Raw genomic sequence first — 21,163 nt, 5'->3', positions numbered from 1 at the left:
AGGAGGCTTGGCGAGTTGCTGCAGTGCAGCTTGCATATAATACACACTGCTTCCACTGTGCGATGGTGGCGGAGGGAGTTAATGTTGAAGGTGGTGAATGGGGTGCCGATCAAGTGGGCTGCTTTGTTCTGGATGGTGTCAAGCTTCTTGAATGTTGTTTGAACTGCACTCACCCAAGCAAGTAGAGAGTATTCCATCACACTCCTGACTTGTGCCTTGCAGATGATGGACAGGAACTGGGGAGACAGGAGGTGAGTTTTCAACATAGAAACCCGGCTGCAGAATTCCCAGCCCCTGACCTGCTCTTGTTTATATGTTTATGTTTAGAGATACAGCACTGAAACAGGCCCTTCGGCCCACCGAGTCTGTGCCGACCATCAACCACCCATTTTATACTAATCCTACACTAATCCCACAATATTTATATGGCTGGTCCAGTTCAGTTTCTGGTCAATGGTAACCCCTAGGATGTCGATAGTGGGGAAATTCAGTGATGGTCATGCTGTTGAATGTTAAGGAGAGATGGTTTGATTCTCTCTTCTTGGAGATGGTCATTATCTGACACTTGTGTGGCACGAATGTTAGTTGCCACTTACCTGTCCAAACCTGAATGTTGTGCAGGTCTTGCTGCATGTGGACAGACTGCTCCAGTACCTGAGGAGTCGCGAATGATACTGAACACTATGTAAATAGCAGTGAACATCACCACTTTTAACCTTATAATGGAGGGACGGTCATTGGTGAAGCAGCTGAAGATGGTTGTGCCTGGGACACTACCCTGAGGGACCCCTGCATCGATGTCCTAGAGCTAAAACGTTTGGCCTCCAACAACCACAACCATCTTTCTTTGTGCCAGATACGACTCCAAGTAGTGGAGAGTTTCCCCCCGGATTCCCATTGACTTCAATTTTGCTCGGGCTCCTTGATGCCGCACTCGGTCAAATGCTGCCTTGATGTCAAAGGCACTCATTCTCTCTTCACCTCTTGAATTCAGCTCTTTTGTTTGAACCAAAGCTGTAATGAGGTATGGAGCCGAGTGGCCCTAGCGGAATCCAAACAGAGCATCAATGAGGTGGTTATTGCTGAGTAAGTGCCATTTGATAGCACTGTCGACAACACATTCCATCATTTTGCTGATGATCGAGAGTAGACTGATAGGGCGGTAATTGGCCAGATCGGATCTGTCCTGCTTTTTGTGGACAGGACATATATGGGCAAGTTTCCACATTACCAGGTAGATGCCAATGTTGTATCTTTATTGTGTTTAAATATTTTGGGGGATTGTGCCAAAAAAGGTAATGTATTTTTTATGCTTAATTACTGCATTAATGGCCTCCAAAAGAACACTTTTATAAATTATAACTTATCTGTCACAGCCACATACACAATCAAGGGCAGATGAAAAATGGTGTCATCTGTAGGTACTTTTTATAAGGGCTTTGTACTGGTGGTATGAATGCTCCCTGGCAAGAGCAATTGAGCGTTATGAAAATTAATAGATATGTTTGACACTCTCTTCATAAACTCTCCTGTGTGATAGAGATCTTGGGGGTGTGTTTGTGTGCGTGTGGGTGGGGGGGGGGGGTGCGGTGGTTGGGGGCAGATGTCATAATGAAGGTGGTCACACATGCACTGTGAAAGAAGCAGGCTTTTCTCTCAATCTCAGCTCTCATGTTTTAATGCTTCTTTTGTCGATCAATTCTCTTACTTGTGATACTAGATTTCTAACATTTGTACCATTGGGGGTGGGTGAAAATCCTAGCAGAGGTGAAAAGTCTTTTTGCATAGTTGGGAATATTTCCCAATAATGGATGGAAGAGTTCCAATTATATCTCTTGTGACACGTGAAATTTAAGAGATACTATACAAGAGCTCCACAGCTATTTTGGTATATGTAAGGTTGAAAATGACATTTCTCTAACAGCCCCATCTTGGTCTTCAATAGCGAAATATTCTCTAAAAAGCATAAGGACCCCTAAATTAAAGATTTCAACATTAGCAAATTTTTGATTACGCCCAAAAATGTTTAGAAACATAGAAAATAGGAGCAGGAGTAGGCCATTTGGCCCTTCGAGCCTGCTCCGCCATTCATTATGATCACGGCTGATCATCCAACTCGGTAACCTGTTCCCGCTTTCCCCCCATATCCTTCGATACCTTTCGCCCCAAGAGCTGTATCTAACCCCTCTTGAAAACATACAATGTTTTGGCCTCAACTGCTTTCTGTGGTCATGAATTCCACAGGCTCACCACTCTCTGGGTGAAGAAATCTCTCCTCATCTCAGTCCTGAAAGGTTTACCCTGGATCCTTAGACTATGACCCCTGGTTCTGGACTCCCCCACCATCGGAAACATCCTTCCTGCATCTACCCTGTCAAATCCGGAGAGAATTTTATAGGTTTCTATGAGATCCTCCATCACTCTTCTAAACTCCAGCGAATATAATCCTAACCGATTCAATCTCTCCTCATACGTCAGTCCCACCATCCCAGGAATCAGTCTGGTAAACCTTTGCTGCACTCCCCCTATAGCGAGAACATCCTTTCTCAGATAAGAAGACCAAAACTGCACACAATATTCCATCTGTATAATTGCAGCAAGACATCCCTGCTCCTGTACTCAAATCCTCTTGCTAAAAAGGCCAACATACCATTTGCCTTTTTTACCGCCTATTGCACCTGCATGCTTACCATCAGCGACTGGTATATGAGAACACCCAGGTCTCGTTGCACATTCCCCTCTCCGTTTATAGCCGTTCAGATAATAATCTGCGTTCCTGTTTTTGCTACCAAAGTGGATAACCACACATTTAGCCACCTTATACTTCATCTGCCATGCATTAGCCCACTCACTCAACTTGTCCAAATCACTCTGACGCCTCTCTGCATCCTCCTCACAATTCACCCTCCCATGCAATTTTGTGTCATCTGCAAATTTGGAGATATTACATTTAGTTCCCTCATCTAAATCATTCATATATATTGTGAATAGCTGGGGTCCAAGCACCGATCCCTGCGGTACCCCACTAGTCACTGCCTGCCATTTGAAAAAAGACCTGTTTATTCCTACTCTTTGTTTTCTGTCTGCCAACCAATTTTCTATCCATCGCAACACACTACTCCCAATCCCACGCGCTTTAATTTTACACGCTAATCTCTTATGTGGGACTTTGTCAAAAGCCTTCTGAAACTCCAAATAAACCACATCCACTGGCTCCCCCTCATCAACTCTACTAGTTACATCCTCGAAGAATTCTAGTAGATTTGTCAAGCATGAATTTCCTTTCATAAATCCATGCTGACTCTGTCCGATTCTACCACTGTTCTCAAGTGCTCTGCTATACGATCTTTGATAATGGACTCTAGAATTTTCCCCACTATCGACATCAGGCTGACTGGTCTATAATTCCCTGCTTTCTCTCTACATCCCTTTTTAAATAGTGGGGTTACATTAGCTACCCTCCAATCTGTAGGAACTGTTACAGAGTCTATAGAATCTTGGAAGATGACCACCAGTGATTTAAATATGTATGGTTAAAAAGTATTTGTGTGTCGTACGCCATGAAACTATTAGGATGTTTAGAAACTTTGTGTATGCAATATAGATATACAACCTATATTTAAATATTTGATGTAATATAGATGTGTAGCCTTAATAGGTAATAGGTAAAGCGTAACCAGAGATATACTATGAAAACCATTAGTTAATACACAAAGAATTTCTGCTATTCCATCTTTTCCAACATTTATGCAAAATTATTCCTATTTCTTATGAAATGGAACTAAAATGATGAAATAGGCTCACTGATTTTCATGCATTTCTACGCAGTTTTGCTAATAAAATACCTGCAAAGATGATAATGGAAAATGGGTTAAAGGATATGCAAATATATGCAATAATTAGTACAAATTTATCGTAACACTTATTACAAGAGTTTCCTTTAATGATTTAAAATAAATCTTTTTAACCCTAACAGACTGTCAATTGCACAGAACAAGAACCATTTCTGCAAACAACACAAAAATGTTTGGGTATGATGTATTTTAAATGAGGAGGAGAAAATGTTTAGAGGAGGGAAAAGGAAAAATAAATCATTCTGCAATCCTATGGAACCCATTTCCAAGAGATGTGTCTATTTGGAGGACAGGGAAGACGAATGGTATTAAAAGTTTGCATCCAACATTACAAATAAAAGGGGATGAAGCAAAGGATAATCTTTGCGGGAGAGGGGATAAAAAGCAAACATACCATTGGTTGGGTGTCGAGCAAATGAGATAGAAAATCTTTTTACAGCAGAACTGCGTGTGGCGTCTGAGAAAGAGAAAAACAGGTACCTGAAATTTATAACAGCTAGCAGAACAGGGTTTTTTTAATGGATTAAAGTCAGGCTGCATGCAGGATTGTTTAGAGGGAAAAGAAAATCAGTGGGGGTAAAAGTGTCAGCTATTGCAAATCCCTCGGCTAATACTGAATGTTAATTACATATTATAATTTAATATTATGCACGTCAAGGTAATGAACTGCAAAGACCAATAGATTAAAGCAGTTAGTGATATATAGAGAGCACTTTGCCATTTCTTTAATTTCCCCCCACTTCTTAGAAACCCTCTCCAAATCACCATTATGCCTCAAACTACACCCTTCAATAGAAGCATGGATTTATTACCTAATCCAATAAATTAGTCTTGCATTCTAACCTCACCTAATCAAATTCTTCACCACTGACTTTTGGATTTTACAAGTTATTGCTGGAGTGTAACCTTTCAGTTAACACATTCCAATAACTAGTACTGCAAGTCAAGTTGGTTTTTAATACAATATTATCGTGATATCAGGTACTAAATTTTACAACTGGCCCACAGTTATTTGTGGCAATGCCAAGAAAGAAGTTGACTGTTTAAGGATAAAAATTGGTAACATTTTAAAGCTAAGGTGCATGTATGTACCTGATGCAAATAAAACACTTCAGTGTAAAAACTGTGCCTGAAGCATAGATTGGCAATCCATATATGGCAGATTCTGAGTATAGACTGGTCCTCCAGGCTATCATGTTTTGGAAAGGGAGAAATAGGATTTAGCTATTCTCATTACAGAATTCCAATATTTCTGAAAAAATGGCTACAGATTTGTCTGTGGCGATGTGTGCACATACCATCAAAGCAGCCTGATGATGTCAGCTTTTTACGATGCGCACGAGCATAATCCTGTAGGTTAGGCGCACTCGAGGAACCCCCAAGCACAGTAGTGCTAAACAGGCCTGCACAATGAGACCCTATTGGGAGTTAGAGAAAACACATACAAACCGGGTGTTCTTTGTTCCAGAAGAGGGATACATGCAGCATGCCTTAAAATTACGACAAGATCGATATTTACTGTTATTAGTAGGGCAAATACATCAACTATTAGAGAATCCTTTTTACAGACACAACAGTTTATAAAGGTACAAAGCTAAGACCATCAGATACTGAACAGTTAAGCGGTTTCACCATTTAGAAAGCTTTAATAATAGTTTAATAGTCTAGGTTATTCATGCAAAACACTTCTTTCTCCTTTCTACCCCTCCATACCCCCATAAAAATAAAATAGTACGTAGAGATATCTCAAAAGTATGATTTGGTGCTTCTGAATCACCAAGTAGTTAATCAATTACCCTTTAAAATATTAATGTTCCTGCAAAAATATTGGGTCTAAATTCCATTCACATTTTTGAGGAGGGAATGCACTTAATACTTCACATTTACTTTCACAAATTTCTCAAAAACTGAAGTATCGTTAATGTAAAATCTGGGTGCCCAAAACAGGAAATTCAAACCTTTTATAATTTACATAAATCACTAGAGGTAAAACACCTAAACCATAGATTACTTCAAATATTAATCTAATCTACAACTAAAAAACTATTACTTTGTTATTATGCATGGCGATTTACAAAAATTACCAGCTCCTCTTCAAAAAAAACTTTCCAAATATACAAATATTTGATGACTATATCACTGAATTTGTACCAGTGAGAGAGAAAAATAAGATATTACAGCAAATATCAGTTAGGTAAGAGGCCAAGGCTTGTTAAATCAATTTGCTGCATACCCATGCTTTATGCAAGTATCTTCAAAATTCAATCAAAACATTACAGATTACTCACGTGGTGGCTGAATCTTTCAAATGAGACAGATTTTAAATTCAGCATGTTGTTTTATACATCTGAAACTTCAGAAACAATTCAATTCTGTATTCACAATTTGCTTGACTTTTTTGAATCCCAAAGTAAGCCAACAAAAGCCATTAAAAGCCATCACTAATAATCGATAAAACACTAAAATGTTTTCCCTTTGCTGCCTATAATTCCTCTGACACCTGCACAGATCAATTCTAAATACTAATAATTCCCTTTTAATAAAAATAAAAGCAGGAACAGTAGAGATTATTTAGCAGTTGGCTATACATAATCAGCACTTACCAAGTCCAGTGTATTTCTGCTCCGTGTAGGACCTTCCAGGTCGCAAAACAATACTGTTCTCTGCGAGAATCTGCATGGTAACAATGAACAATGTTTTGAATATTTGAAGACTGAACAAGAACAAAAAACAGTTTTTATACTAAGGCCTGCTTCAGACAGTGTTAATAAGCTGCATAATAAATGTTAGTGGAAACATATAGATGGAGACAATGATAGATCATGCAAAATCCTTTAGCCTGAAATGAGTCCATTCCACCTACAATGTCCTTGCAATGGGATGAACATAGCAAACATTGGATTAACACAATGGTAAAATAAACATGTGGGGAAAATATCAATTTACAACACCATACAGGTATCACTCTACTGCTTCATCAGTTAACTACACTGCACCTGTCTCAATACAGGCAAAAACACAAGTATATTTGGGCGAAAACATCTTTACTCCATGCAGGGGGTACAAGAGTACTTTTTAGACACTGCACATTCCTCATTAGTGTCTTACGTTGCAGTACCTCTTTTCATTTAAATTGTATTTTATTTTTGGGATCCCTACATGCGAATAGTTTTCATTCTTCAGATAGCTACACGATATATCTTCGCCAAATAAAGGTTTTAGCTCATTTCCTCCAATGGGGCTTGATTCAACTGAAAAAGCGTTTGCGATCCAAGGTGTGAGCATCTATCATGATCCTTGCCAATGTAAAACTATGAATTGGCTAATAGGAACAGTATTTGTTGCAAAGATTTTGGTAAATTTGATTTTTTATGCGGATAAATGTGCAGTTACTCTCACTGGAACAGAAAATACTTGAACATAATGACAAGATGTTTATTTTCAAATTTGGATGCCTGGGTTGGAATGATTACTGACCACTCAGTGAAAATATCTAAATGAGTTAGGATACATCGATTGTAATGGCTTTTGATCAAGTTGAAATAAGTTACTCCAACTTTTTATAGGCAATAGGTGAGGTTGCATTGGATTATTAAGAGCTGTTTTCAGCACGGTTCTTCAGATATTATTGCATTGGAGAAGGTTCAGAGTAATGAGGTTTACCTAATAGCTTATTTCATGTGGTGTCGCGTTAAACCACACAGATCGGAAAGGTCCTAAGTTACATCCCTGGTCTGAAATGAACTCAACCATTTGAAGGCATCAGGGAGAATGCTAATATCACGTTAAAATCAGACAGGTTCCTATTCATGAACATTATGCAGGGACCTTGCTGATCTGCCTGTGAATATCAGGCTTATGTTCTGCTGTGCTGCAGTCAGTCAATTAAGCTGCCAACATTCACCATCTCGGTTCACATATGAGGTGCAACCATTTGGTTAAAGCACCAGAGTTTTCCCTGCAAGCGTGGAACTGTACTTCAGCAGAAATGAACATCCTCAAAAGAGGAGAGAAAATTGTAATTGAAAAAAAAATGAAATTCACTAAACTGAATTTGTTTTCATTGAGTAAAGATGACTGCATGGTTACTTGATCAAAGTTTCTAAAATACAGAGGAATTGATAACTTAGATGCAAACAGATTGTTTAATTTGGATTACAAATACAGAACTAAATGGCATGGGTACAAAACTAAAACCGATTTGAGTTCAGAAAGAGTTATTCCCCTCCAACATGTACAGAACAGTGGGTATGTGTAACAAGTTCCCACCTAAAGGTCCTGTTATGTTAATGATACCTGTAAAACAGCTGGATGGATATCTGATTCGAAACAAGTTTCAAGCTTATAAAGCCAAGTACAAACAGATGATCGAGTGCTGAGTAGAACATAATGGTTCCTGAGCTGCTGGGACCTTAGTGTTTAGATGCCAAAAGGCAACTATTCAAGGATGCATAATGCACAGTGTATGGTCAAAGAGATAAATTAAGTTTTGCTTGATTTACCTTTTCCTGGTGAAATAAGAAGCTCAATAACTTTTCGTCAGGGGATTAAATGAATTGGATAAAGTTCATGGTAATATTGAACAGTATATAATCTTTGGAAGAAACAGGCTTGATAGTCCCATTGGTCTTTTGCCATTCACATTTTTGATGTTATGTGAGAGGCAATACCAGATTTTCCCACTTCTTGATTTGTAACCTTCCATTGTCTAAAGTGCTTTTGTGCAAGGCTGAGTTAGAGTTTCAAAAGGACAGAAAGTTTTGAGACTAAAACCCATAGTCATCAACTAAGGAGTACTTATGCTGCAACTGCTAGTGTACCAGTCCATTTTTCAGTGTATTTATTTAAAACAGGCTATCTACTGAGCTACATCTAATTTGGACATAAAAGAATTCTGATTTAGGGGGAAACTTTAACCTAACTCACCAGACAGGAAACCAATGGGATCATTTGGAGTGCTGGATTTATAAACCACCCAATATTACTCTCCATAGACTTCAAGAGAAAATTAAATTGGGTGGGCGGAAAACCAGCATGGCAACTGAACCCTTCAGTTCCCTGATTGATGGGTTAGGTTAAAATTGGTCGCAATATTTTCAAATATACTGAACAATGAAATTGGTACTGCAACATTCAAGATAATATAGAACGGACCTGCCAAAGTTCTGTGAAGAATAGCATAAAGAAATGCAAGAGCAGCAACCACATTAAGTTCTTGCATGGATAAGTATCAAAACAGCATCATTAAAGGATCATTAAAATGCGCATATGTTTTACAAATACAACAGTTTTAGAATTAAATTAATGTAATATTTCTGAATGCATAGCATAACTATTCATACCAACTATTTCCACTTAATTTGTCAATTTAAAAATCTTGTGATAATTGTTTTATAATCAATGTTAAAATTAATAAGAGGGGCTTTTAAGACAGACTTGAGGAATTACTGTGAATGTTTGACCAGTGAAAATGGCAATTTTCATAAAAATGAAGGAAAATTGAAAAACCTGTTGCCATGAGCCAAAAATACTTGATGTGAAAGCCAATGATTTGGGGGAGACAGGGGAAGAAGTGATTTGTTCCCCTGATCTGCGTCTTCGACGCCCAGCACCCACACCACTAGTGTAATGCATCCAGGTACCACTACACTCTGGGCTAGACAGACTCAGGGGGCTCTCTTCCTGGAAGTGAGAAAAGGGGGCAAAAACAACAGCAAAGCATGCAAAGTTAGACATATTTAAACCAAAGGAATCAATAATATCACTACCAACTGTGTATCTTAAGTTATTAACCACTTATGTCAGTCGTATCTCGCAATCCCACGGTAGAAATACCAAATCAGGCAAAATCTTTACTCAAAAAAAATTAAAAATATACTGAGATTAAAAAACTGAAAATGCTGTAAAACTCAGCAGGCCTGGCAGCATCTGTGGAGAGAGAAGCAGAACTAACATTTCAGATCTGTGACCATTCTCCAGATGCTGCCAGACCTGCTGTAAATACTCAGCAGGCCTGGCAGCATCTGTGGAGAGAGAAGCAGAACTAACATTTCAGATCTGTGACCATTCTCCAGATGCTGCCAGACCTGCTGTAAATACTCAGCAGGCCTGGCAGCATCTGTGGAGAGAGAAGCAGAACTAACATTTCAGATCTGTGACCATTCTCTAGATGCTGCCAGACCTGCTGAGTATTTACAGCATTTTCTGCTTTTATTTCAGATTTCCAACATTCGCAGTATTTTGCTTTTACTAAAAATGTACTGTATTGGCATGCATACAGATGATACTTCTTAAAAAAAAAATTAATTTAGAGGTGCAGGCTATATGAGAGGTCTTTTGTTACAGGGACAGAGGGGAGGCTTCTGGTTTGCAGTGGAGCCTGTGTGCATAACAATACAGTAATCAAATACTTAATTCAGAAGTTACAAGTGTAAAATGTAAAGCAAGGCTCGACACATCGATGATCCAGATGGACCTAAAAATAGCTACATACCGAACACAAAAGAAACACCCATACAATTAAAATTTTCAGTACATAATTATAATTGCTTCTACTTTTTGCCTGCAACTGATTTTAAGCTTACAATCTACAAAAATTCAAAAGAACAATTTCAAGCTGTTCCTCTCCTCTGTAATTATACTCTGATCCTAACATGATGCTTGGGTATTATGTACATCAGGAATGCCCAGCCTTTGAAGCAAGAAGCCAAATGAATATACTGCAACCTATGAATGGGCAGCATGGACTGGCTCGACCCGAAACACAGTTTGAAATTGAGGCCTCTACATTCCATTTTAACTTGACATCAGGCATTGCTCAAGACATCAAGATAAAGAGAGAGAGAGAGAGAGACACACACACACAAAGAAAAAAGTCAACACACACTGAGAAGCAGGAGACCAGAGCAATGAGAAGCGGGGGGAAATTAATAAGTGTGTGTGGAGGAGTAGCAGGCCAAGCACGAGAATAGAAAAATAAGTCAACCTTGCAGAATGCCTGCCTGATTCAAACTAACATTCCATCAACAGGTATGCATAGGTAGCCAAGAAAGAGCATAGTGAGTGGAGGAATTTGTTTAGAAAAAGAAACTACAGCCTAGAATTGTGCAAGATCACAGCAGGCCAGATGTAAAGGTCAAGTGGTATAGATCCAGCCTGTGAGCAGGTTGGACACCCATGATGTACATCCAGTATACCTTCTTTAATCTCAACACTCTGTAAATTACATATTTATGACAAATATAGTACAACTTCTATTATCATACCCCACTTACCAAATATAACAATTTATGATAAGTTTTAATGAAATAAAGAACTGTGCAACCAGAACAAAAAACAGGTGTGGTTTATCAATAAAGAAAGAAAAAAAGATAAGTGAGAACATATTAAAGGATAAAAGTGCCAAGGCAAATACTAAGCCAGGTGATAACATGGAATCAGAGGTGTGCATTTACATCTTAAACTCAGATGACTGTAAAGCTAGTTGAAAATCTTAACTTGTAAATATTTGAGACAAACAAATTTCATTAGGATATAAAATGGGATAAACACAAACAGTTAAAAGACTTGATGGAAGGGCATCAAAATTACTCATTACATTAGAACTCCTGCATAATTGAGCAAATAGAAAGCAATCTTTCATGTTCAATAACACAGCATTTATGTGCCACTTCCTGATGTTAATACTTTTAATCAAAATCATAAGTTCCATGTGTCAGATTTAGCTTATATCTATTTGATAAGCCAATTAAATCTTCCTTGTGAAAAATCCAGGCAATTACTTCACTCCAACTGATCAGATTCGCACACTCAATAAAAACGGACATTGGAGCTGCAGAGCATGCTTACTTTGGCTAGAAAGTTACCTAGGGTGGGAGGAAACAATAGCATGGATGCACTGTGCAATACAATAGCAGTAAAAGGAAAAGAGCAGGAGGAAGGAAACCAATGTAAGCAACATTGGACGCATGCTCAGCAGACCCATCCTATGTGCTAAGACAAAGCTCACAGAAATGTTCCATCTGAGGAAGCCAGTCAGTAGGAAGGACAACATTGAAAGATGTGATTTCATGGAAGCATACTTGGGCAGTCACACCCCACAGGATAGCATCTTCTGATTTAGTCCATGGTCAGGGACAGGAGGGTGTGACTGTGAGTAAGGCAGGTAAAGGGATCCAGAAGGCAGAAGTGGAGGAGCCTCAGCCCTTGCAATTATCCAACAGGTTTGAGGTTCTTTCAGCTTGTATGGATGAGAGCGAGTGCTGCAGGGTGGATGAGCAACCTGACCATGGCACCATGGTACAGGAAGCCATTCAAGCAGGGCGAGTAAATAGGAATGCAGTAGTAGTAGGGGACAGTAGAGTCAGGGGAATAGACACACTTCTCTGCAACCAAGAGTGAGTGTCCAGAAGGTAGTGTTGCCTGCCTGGTGCCAGGGTTCGAGACATCTGCTCAGGACTGAAGAGGATCTTGCAGTGGGAGGGTGAGGATCCAGTTGTCGTGGTCCATGTGGGTACCAATGACACAGGTAGGACTAGGAAAGAGGTTCTGCAAAGGGAGTATGAGCAGCCAGGGGCTAAATTAAAAAACAATCTCAAAGGTAATAACCTCTGGGTTATGACCCGAGCCACGAGCAAATTGGTGTAGGGTAAATAAGATTAGACAATTAAATGCATGGCTCAAAGATTGGGGTGGCAGAAATGGGTTTTGATTCATGGGGCACTGGCCTCAGTACTGGGGAAAGTGGGAGCTGCACCGCTGGGACGGTCTACACCTGAACTGGGACCAGTGAGTCATATAACTACGGCAGTAGAGAGGGCTTTAAACTAAATAGTGGGGTGAGGGATCAAGTGAGGGAAGATGTGATAATTTAATGAGAGAGGAGAAGGCGAGAGAGCAAGGTAGCAATAAGGACACTGATAATCAGGGTGTGGCAGGAAGGGACAGTGCGTACAAACTCAAGAGTGAGCCAGCAGATAAGTCTAGAAGTTGTGAACTAACAGAGTGGGGGGAGGGTTTGGGAGAGATGAGATTTAGAAATCTGAAGAGAAAAGCCAAGGTATTGGAACAGTATAGCATTGTGAGTAAAGACAAGCAGAATGGGACAGGAAAGGACAGAGATTGTACATCTGCAAATAAGGTCATTGAAAGGATTAGAAGCAAAAAATGAAATTAAAGGTTCTTTATCTGAATGCACGAAGCATCTACAATTAGATGAACCAGTGGCACAAATAGAGGTATATGATATAGGTCTAATCGCCATTAGAGACATGGTTACATGATGATCAAAGTTGGGAAATAAATATTCCAGGGTACACAATATTTCGAAAAGACAGACAGAATAGCAAAGGAAGAGGGGTAGTACTGATGGTAAAGGATGACATAAGGGCATTAGTGAGAAAGGATCTGGCCTCAGAAGATCATGAAGTCGAATCATAATGGGTGGAAATAAGGAATAGCAAGAATCAGAAAACATTGGTGGGAGTAGTTTATAGGCCCCCTAACAGTAGTAATACCATTGGACAGAGCACTAAACAAGAAATTATTGGGGCTTGTAATAAAGGCAATGTAATAATTGTGGGGAAATTTAATCTTCATATAGACTGGGACAATGAAATTGGCAGGAGTAGTCCAGAAGATGAGTTTGTAGAATGTTTTCAGGGCAGTTTCTTGGAGCAATATGTTGTGCAGCTAACTAGGGATAAAGCTGTCTTAGATCTAGTATTGTGTAATGACGCAGGGTTAATTAGCAATGCCATAGTAAAAGATCCACTGGGAAACAATGATCATAATACCATTGAATTCCATGTTAAGTTTGAAAGTGACATGCTCTAATCACTAACAAGAATCTTAAACAAAGCCAATTATATCGGCATGAGGTGGAACTGGCTAAGGCAAATTGGGTAAATAGACTAAAAGGTATGGTGGTAAATGAACAGTGGGAAACCTTTAAAGGAACAATTGAAAATGTTCAACAAAAATACATTCCTTTGAAGACCCATCCGTGGCTCACTCAGGAAATTAAGGTTAGTATTAGATTAAACGAAAAGGCTTACACTGTTGCAAAAAAGAGTAGTAAGTCTGTGGATTGTGAGTGTTTTAGAAACCAGCAAAGGGCCACCAAAAAGTTGATAAATAAGGAAAATATAGAATGAGAGTAAACTAGCCAGCAATATAAAAACAGATTGCAAGATCTTTTACAGGTATATCAAAAGGAAGAGAGAGTAGCTAAAGTAACGTTGGTCCCTTAGAAGCAAATACAGAGAAATTATCTTAGGGAATGGGGAAATGGCAGAGGCATTGAACAAATATTTTGGCCAGAATTTTTCATTGGGCGGGAGACCCAGTCTACTGGCCGCAAAGTCAGTGGCTAGCCCACCTCCGCCTGCCTTGAGAGCCAGACCAGGATTTCTCGTTCCCAGGCCTTTAATTGGTCTTGGGCGGGACTTCCACCTCCTTGAGGCAGGAAGTCCCACCTAATGGAGTTGCTGGATAATTAGCGGGCCGGCAGCTCTTAGAGCAGCGCCATCAGGAACGGTGGCCACACCTGGGACTGCACCCAGTTTCAAGAGGAAGGACAACATGGGAAAGGAGGTAAGTTTCTGAGGCCTTACTGGAGACAATCGGTCGGGCCACGACGAAACAGGGGGGGCGGACGGGGCGGTGTTGGTTGGGGGTTGGGGGGGGGGGCGGGGGAAGTGTTGTGCATTGGGGAAGTTTGGGGCTTCGGTGGTGGCCCTCCATGGGGCACAGGGTGCCTGATCAGGAGGGCCCCCCACCAGCCTGCAGGGCGGCCACCTGGTTTCACCAGATGGGCTTTTTGAGGCTTCTTCCGTCCGGCCAAGGGTAAAATACCCACAGCGGCGGGCAGAGGCCCTCGAGTGTTAGTTAATTGGCCATTTAAGGGTCTTGATTGGCCTGGGGCGGGCTGTTTCTCGCAGTTGCTCCAAGTAAAATTGCAGCAGGGGCAGGAAGGGGCCGGAAACGGCCCCCGAAACCTCCCACTCAATTTTACATCTCCCCCCACCACTTATTGCACAATGCTCAGTGTGACTTGCAACTCCTCAGTTACTGAGGCAGTCCGTGCCTGCATGTAACAAGACCTGGACAACATTCAGGTTTGGGCTGATAAGCAAGTAATATTTGTGTCACACAAGTGCCAGGCAATGACCATCTCCAATGAGAAAATCTAACTATCGCCTCTTAGTGTTCAATGGCATTACCATCACTGAAACTCCCACTATCATCCTGGGGGTTACCATTGACCAGAAACTGAACTGGTCCAGCCATATGTGCGGGCGGCACAGTGGCGCAGTGGTTAGCACTGCAGCCTCACAGCTCCAGGGACCAAGGTTCGATTCTGGGTACTGCCTGTGTGGAGTTTGCAAGTTCTCCCTGTGTCTGCGTGGGTTTTCTCCGGGCGCTCCGGTTTCCTCCCACAAGCCAAAAGACTTGCAGGTTGGTAGGTAAATTGGTCATTATAAATTGTCACTAGTATAGGTAGGAATATGGGATTAGTGTAGGATTAGTATAAATGGGTGGTTGATGGTCGGCACAGACTCGGTGGGCCGAAGGGCCTGTTTCAGTGCTGTATCTCTAATCTAATCTAATCTAATCATATAAATACTGTGGCTACTGTGCAGGTCAGAGGCTGGGAATTTTGCAACAAGTAACTCATCTCCTGACTCATCCCCAAAGCTTGTCCACCATCTGCAAAGCAAAAATCACAGCTTGGACGAGTGTAACTGCAACAACATTAAAGAAGCTTGACACCATACAGGACAAAGCAGCCCACTTGAATAGCAAACCATCCACCACCTTAAACATTCATTCCCTCCAATACCGGTGCACGATGGCAGCAGGGTGTACCAGTGAGAGTAAACTAACTAGTAACGTAAAAACAGATTGTAAGAGCTTTTATAGGTATATCAAAAGGAAAAGAATAGTTAAAGTAAACATTGGTTCCTTGGAAGCAGCGACAGGAGAAATTATCATGGGGAATGAGGAAATGGTAGAGGCATTACAGCAAATATTTTGTGTCTGTCTTCACAGTGGGAGGCAAGTTCCACACCAGAAATAGGCAGTAACCTAGGGGCTAAAAAAAGTGAGGAAATTAAGGAAATTCATATCAGCAGAGAAAAAATATTGGAGAAACTTAAGGGACTAAAATCTGTCAAATCTCCATGACCTGATGGCCTACATCCTAGGGTTCTAAAAGATATAGCTGCAGATATAGTGGATGCGCTAGCGATGATTTTCCAAAATTCCTTAGATTCAGGAACAGTCTCATCAGATTGGAAGTTGGCAAACGTTACACCGCTTTTCAAGAAAGGAAGAAGAGAGAAAACAGGGAACTACAGGCCAATTAGCCTATCAGTCATTGGGAAAATGCTGGAATCTACTATTAAGGAAGTCTTAACAATGTACTTAGAAAAGCACAGTATGATTAGAACAAGTCAGCATTGTTTTACTAAAGGGAATTCCTCTTTGACAAATTTATTAGTTTTTTGAGGATGTAACTAGTAGGGTAGATAAAGGGGAACCAGTAGATGTAGTAGGGCGGCGCAGTGGTTAGCACCGCAGCCTCACAGCTCCAGCGACCCGGGTTCAATTCTGGGTATTGCCTGTGTGGAGTTTGCAAGTTCTTACTGTGTTTGCGTGGGTTTCCTCCGGGTGCTCCGGTTTCCTCCCATATGCCAAAGACTTGCAGGTCGATAGGTAAATTGGCCATTATAAATTGCCCCTAGTATAGGCAGGTGGTCGGGAAACATAGGGACAGGTGGGGATGTGGTAGGAATATGGAATTAGTGTAGGATTAGTATAAATGGGTGGTTGATGGTCGGCACAGACTCGGTGGGCCGAAGGGCCTGTTTCAGTGCTGTATCTCTAAATAAAAAATAAATAAATATACCTGGGTGTCCAAAAGGCATTCGATAAGGTGCCACACAAAAGGTTAACTGGCAAGATAAGGGTTCATGGAGTTGGGGTAATATATTAGCGTGGATAGAGGATTGGTTAACAGACAGGAAGCAATGAGTGGGCATAAATGGGGCATTTTCAAGTCGACAGGCAGTAAATAGTACAGTGCCGCAAGGATCTGTGCTGGGGCCTCAGCTATTTACAATCTATATTAATGGCTTAGATGAAGAGATAGAGAGCAATGTATCTAAGTTTGCTGATGATACAAAGGTAGGCGGAAAGGTAAGCTGTGGGGAGGACACAGAGAAGCTGCAAAGAGATATAGGCAGGTGAGTGGGCAACAAGATGGCAGATGGAGTATAATGTAGGGAAGTGTGAAGTTATGCACTTTGGTCGTAAGAATAGCAAAGCAGAATATTTTTTAAAAGGTGTGCAACTTGTAAGTGTCGATGTTCAAAGAGACTTGGGTGTGCTTGTACAAGGAACGTAGAAAGTTAGCATGCAGGTACAGCAAGAAATTAGGAAGGCAAATGACATCTTGGCTTTTACTGCAAGGGGATTGGAGTACAGGAATAAGGAAGTATTGCTACAATTGTACAGGGTTTTGGTGAGACCACATCTGGAGTAATGCATGCGGTTTTGGTCTCCACATTTAAGAAAGGATATGCTTGCATTGGAGATGGTACAGCAAAAGTTCACTAGATTGGTGCCTGGGATGAGGGGGTTATCCTATGAAAACAGGCTAAGTAAATTGGTCCTGCATTCTTTAGAGTTTAGAAGAACGAGAGGTAATCTCATTGAAACATACAAGATTCTAAAGGGGTTGAATAGGGTAGACAGAGATTATTTCCACTGGTCGGGGGAATCTAAAACACAGGGGAATAGTCTCAGGATAAGGAGCTGATCATTTAGGACTGAGATGAGGAGAAATTACTTCACTCAAAGGGTTGTGAATCTTTGGAATTCTCTACCCCAGAGGGCTTTGGATGCTCCATCGTTCAATACATTTAAGGCTAGGATAGACAGATTTTGGTCTCTCAGGGAATCAAGGGATATGGCGAGCAAGTGGGAAAGTGGAGTTGAATCCTAAGATCAGCCATGATCCTTTTGAATGGTGGAGCAGGCTCGATGGGTCACATGGTCTACTCCTGCTCCTATCTTGTGTTCTTGTGGAGGCCCAGTCCTCCATCGGTATGCTATTTCTTGCATCTGTGAAGCTTTTTCATCATAGGTGAATCCACACTTTGAGGACCAGTCACTTTGCAGTGCACAGCTCTGCCTTCTTTCATTTCAGCATGGAGTAGTCTAAAATCACAATTTCCCTAGGACTCAGTGGTTCAGTGACTGTAATCACGTTGCAATTCAAGCAGCTGGATGCTTCTCTTTCGGGTCCATAGAAGTTAAATTTGATGGTCTGTCACATCATCCATGGGAGCCTGGAGGGTAATCATTGTCAAATAGTACTGCTCTTGGAAGTCTTTTTTGTTCCACTTGGAACAATTTTCCTCAATTACAGCTGGATTTTTGGAAAATGTATATCTGAAAGTAGTTAAGAGTCTCATGAGCTCAAACAATTGACTCCGCAACTTTTCTGAGCAGGAGAGCTGATCCACTGTGCATCCATTGTGCCTACAGGGTACAGTAGAGTAATGGCTATATTACTGGAATTTCAACCCAGATCCTGAGTTCAAATACAGCATGACAAGTTGTGGAAGTGAATTCAATAAATCTGGTAATGTGTGGTCTGGCACTGGAAAAAGTAATGATTCTGCAAGCTGCTGTAAAAACCCAATTGCCTCACTGATGTCCTTTAGGGAAGAGAACTGCTACCTGTACCTAGTTTGTTCTATATGCAACTCCAGTCCCGCATTACATGGTTGACTCAAAGCCCTCAAGGCAGCAAGTAACAGGCAAAATAAACTGCCTTGCAGTGTTGCCCTCATCCCAAAGACAAATTTAGATGAAATTGCAAAAGACATTGGGTGGGGTGGCGGGGGGTGTTCGGGGAGAAGGGAGATGTCAAGACATCTGGTGTAAAGAGTAATTTTGACTTCCTGGTATCCTGGAATTCTAGGAAATAAAATAAGATAATTAAAAGAGTTTCACTGTACATATCAATTGGCTGTGCTTGGTAAGCTTTGAAACACTAAAAAGCTTAAACAGCAAAACATATTGAGCTATGCCAGCTTCCTTGGAAACTCTTTGAATTTTGACTAAACATTTTTGTTTAAATAGATAATTGACAACAACCTTGACAAACACGGTCGATAACCAGTTAGCCAAAACAAATGAATATGGTAACTTCAAATTAAGAATCCATTTATTAACAGAGATAATGAACACTTCACACTTTTTAACAGCCAATTGTTATTAATGTAGGTGCAGAAATTTTCTTACTTTTTTGGGGTGAAGGTGATGATAACTCAGGCAGCTTGTGGTGCTTTACACAGTCCTGATATAATTATGCTACTGAGGGGATGAGGAAGAGAAGGGAGGGTAAAAATTTGTTTTTGTACTGTTACTTCAAGCGGCACTATGCCAACTTTCTCAATTCTCCATGGACAGGCAGTGCCACTGGCTGCTACCCATGCGGAATTCGTCAACGATATCGATGGGGAAAATCCTTGTGGGCTGCACGGGTAATGAATCAATAGAGCCTGTGTAGTGCTGCTTGAAGTGCACATGAACAAATCTTTATGCCCCCAAGATTTTTTTGGTTCAGGTTACACATATAAATTTACAATACACAATATAGTAAATATGACATGAAAAAACAGGTGTCTTTTTAACTGTAAAAGCTTCGTAACAAAGATTCTTCTATGAGGATTGGTTGAGTGTGTTAGGATGACTTCAGGGTGGCAGACAAACTGGTGAAATGGGCAGGCACATGGCAGGTGAAATTTACTGCAGGGAAGTGTGAAGTGATACATTTTGGTAGGAAAAATGAGAGGCAATCTGAACTAAATGATACAATTATAAAGAAAAAACCTGGGGCTATACGTACACAAAACTTTGAAGGTGGCAGGATGTGTTGAGAAGGCTGTTGAAAAGAAAAATAGGATCTATTACTTTAGAATTACAGGCAGAAACCCCAACATTTACGCAGTCACGAAGACAGCGTTGGGGGTGGGGGAATAGAGAGGATGGGTAAGGGGCAGGGAGAGATGGGTAATCTGGAAGTACACGTTTCTTGGATCTCCTGTTGAAATTAATTCCAGGATGTCTTTTTTCGCAGGGTTCCTGCCTGGTCTGATGGACAAGCCGGCTGCTTATCAGGCAGGAAAGCAGCCAGGGACAGATGCCAGGTAAGCTGGAAATCACCAGGGAATAGGAGATCGGGGGGGGCACGGCAGTGGAGGGAGGCAAAATTGGGGATGGGGTAAAGCCAAAGACTGCAGAGGTGTAGGGGTCAGCTGATCGCAGGGGTGTGTAAAGAGATAAGCTTATTGGGCCTGGAGGAAACTATCCTGTACTCCTGACCCACAGCAGTGCTATAAATTCACTTACCTCATGGATCCTGCCCTTCTTGTCTCCTTTTACCTGCTGGGTTGTCCAAACCCTGGAAAATCAGCCTCCATGGGTTAAAAATAAAAATCCTGTTAAAATGGAGGCAAGCAGCCTCCTTAAAAGCTTTTACCAAGCAAACCACCTCCTGAAAGCGGATTGGTCACCCAGCCCCACTCCGATCCACCTCCGCAAAAACCAGGACTGGGCGGGTTTGGGTTCAGTTTCATAGAAACTTACAGCACAGGATGCTATTCGGCCCATCGTGCCTGTGCTGGCTCTTTGAAAATGCAATTGTGCTTAGTCCCATATTTCTGGTTTTCTTCTTTAACCCTGTAAGTTCCTGATCCTCAAGTATCTGTTCAAGTCCCTTTTAAAATTATTTATGGAATTGGCTTCCTCCACCATTTCAGGGAGAGCATTCCAGATCCCGACAACTCTAATGAAAAAATTCTCATTTCCCCTCTAGATCTTTTGCCAATGATTTTGAATCCGTGGCCTCTAGTTACGACCAACTCACCAGAGGAAACAATTTTTTTTCCTCATTTCTATCAAAACCTCTCTATCTTGAGAACGTCGAGTAGGTCACCTCTTAACCTTCTCTGTTTCAAGGACAAAAGTCCTAACTTTTCCAACATCTCCTTATAACTGAAATCCATCATTCCTGGTAAACCTCCTCTGTACCCTTTCTATGACCTTTATATCTTTCCTCAAGTGTCGTGCCCAGAATTGTCCACAATAGTCCAGCTGAGTCCTAATCAGTGGTTAACAAAAGGTTCTAGCATTATCTCTTTGCTTTTATATTCTATTCTATTATTTATAACCCAAATAATCCATATGCTTTTTAAATTACCTGATCAACTTGCCTTGTCACTTTTAAGGGTTTG

At 40.9% G+C, this 21,163-nt stretch overlaps 1 protein-coding gene across 1 annotated transcript in view; it reads right to left on the bottom strand.

Moving 5' to 3' along the window:
• ppip5k2 (diphosphoinositol pentakisphosphate kinase 2) overlaps positions 1 to 21,163 on the bottom strand; it is a 213,104-nt gene that overhangs the window by 34,821 nt on the left and 157,120 nt on the right. The window contains exons 26-27 of the mRNA XM_068029776.1: positions 9,363 to 9,536; positions 6,458 to 6,527 (exon numbers count right to left, since the gene is read on the bottom strand). Of these exons, the coding sequence (XP_067885877.1) occupies positions 6,458 to 6,527; positions 9,363 to 9,536 (244 nt within the window). The remainder of the gene's footprint in view (positions 1 to 6,457; positions 6,528 to 9,362; positions 9,537 to 21,163) is intronic.

This window comes from Heterodontus francisci, chromosome 4, assembly GCF_036365525.1.
Source record: "Heterodontus francisci isolate sHetFra1 chromosome 4, sHetFra1.hap1, whole genome shotgun sequence".
Classification (NCBI taxonomy): domain Eukaryota; kingdom Metazoa; phylum Chordata; class Chondrichthyes; order Heterodontiformes; family Heterodontidae; genus Heterodontus; species Heterodontus francisci.
This window is presented reverse-complemented; position numbering and strand designations above follow the sequence as displayed.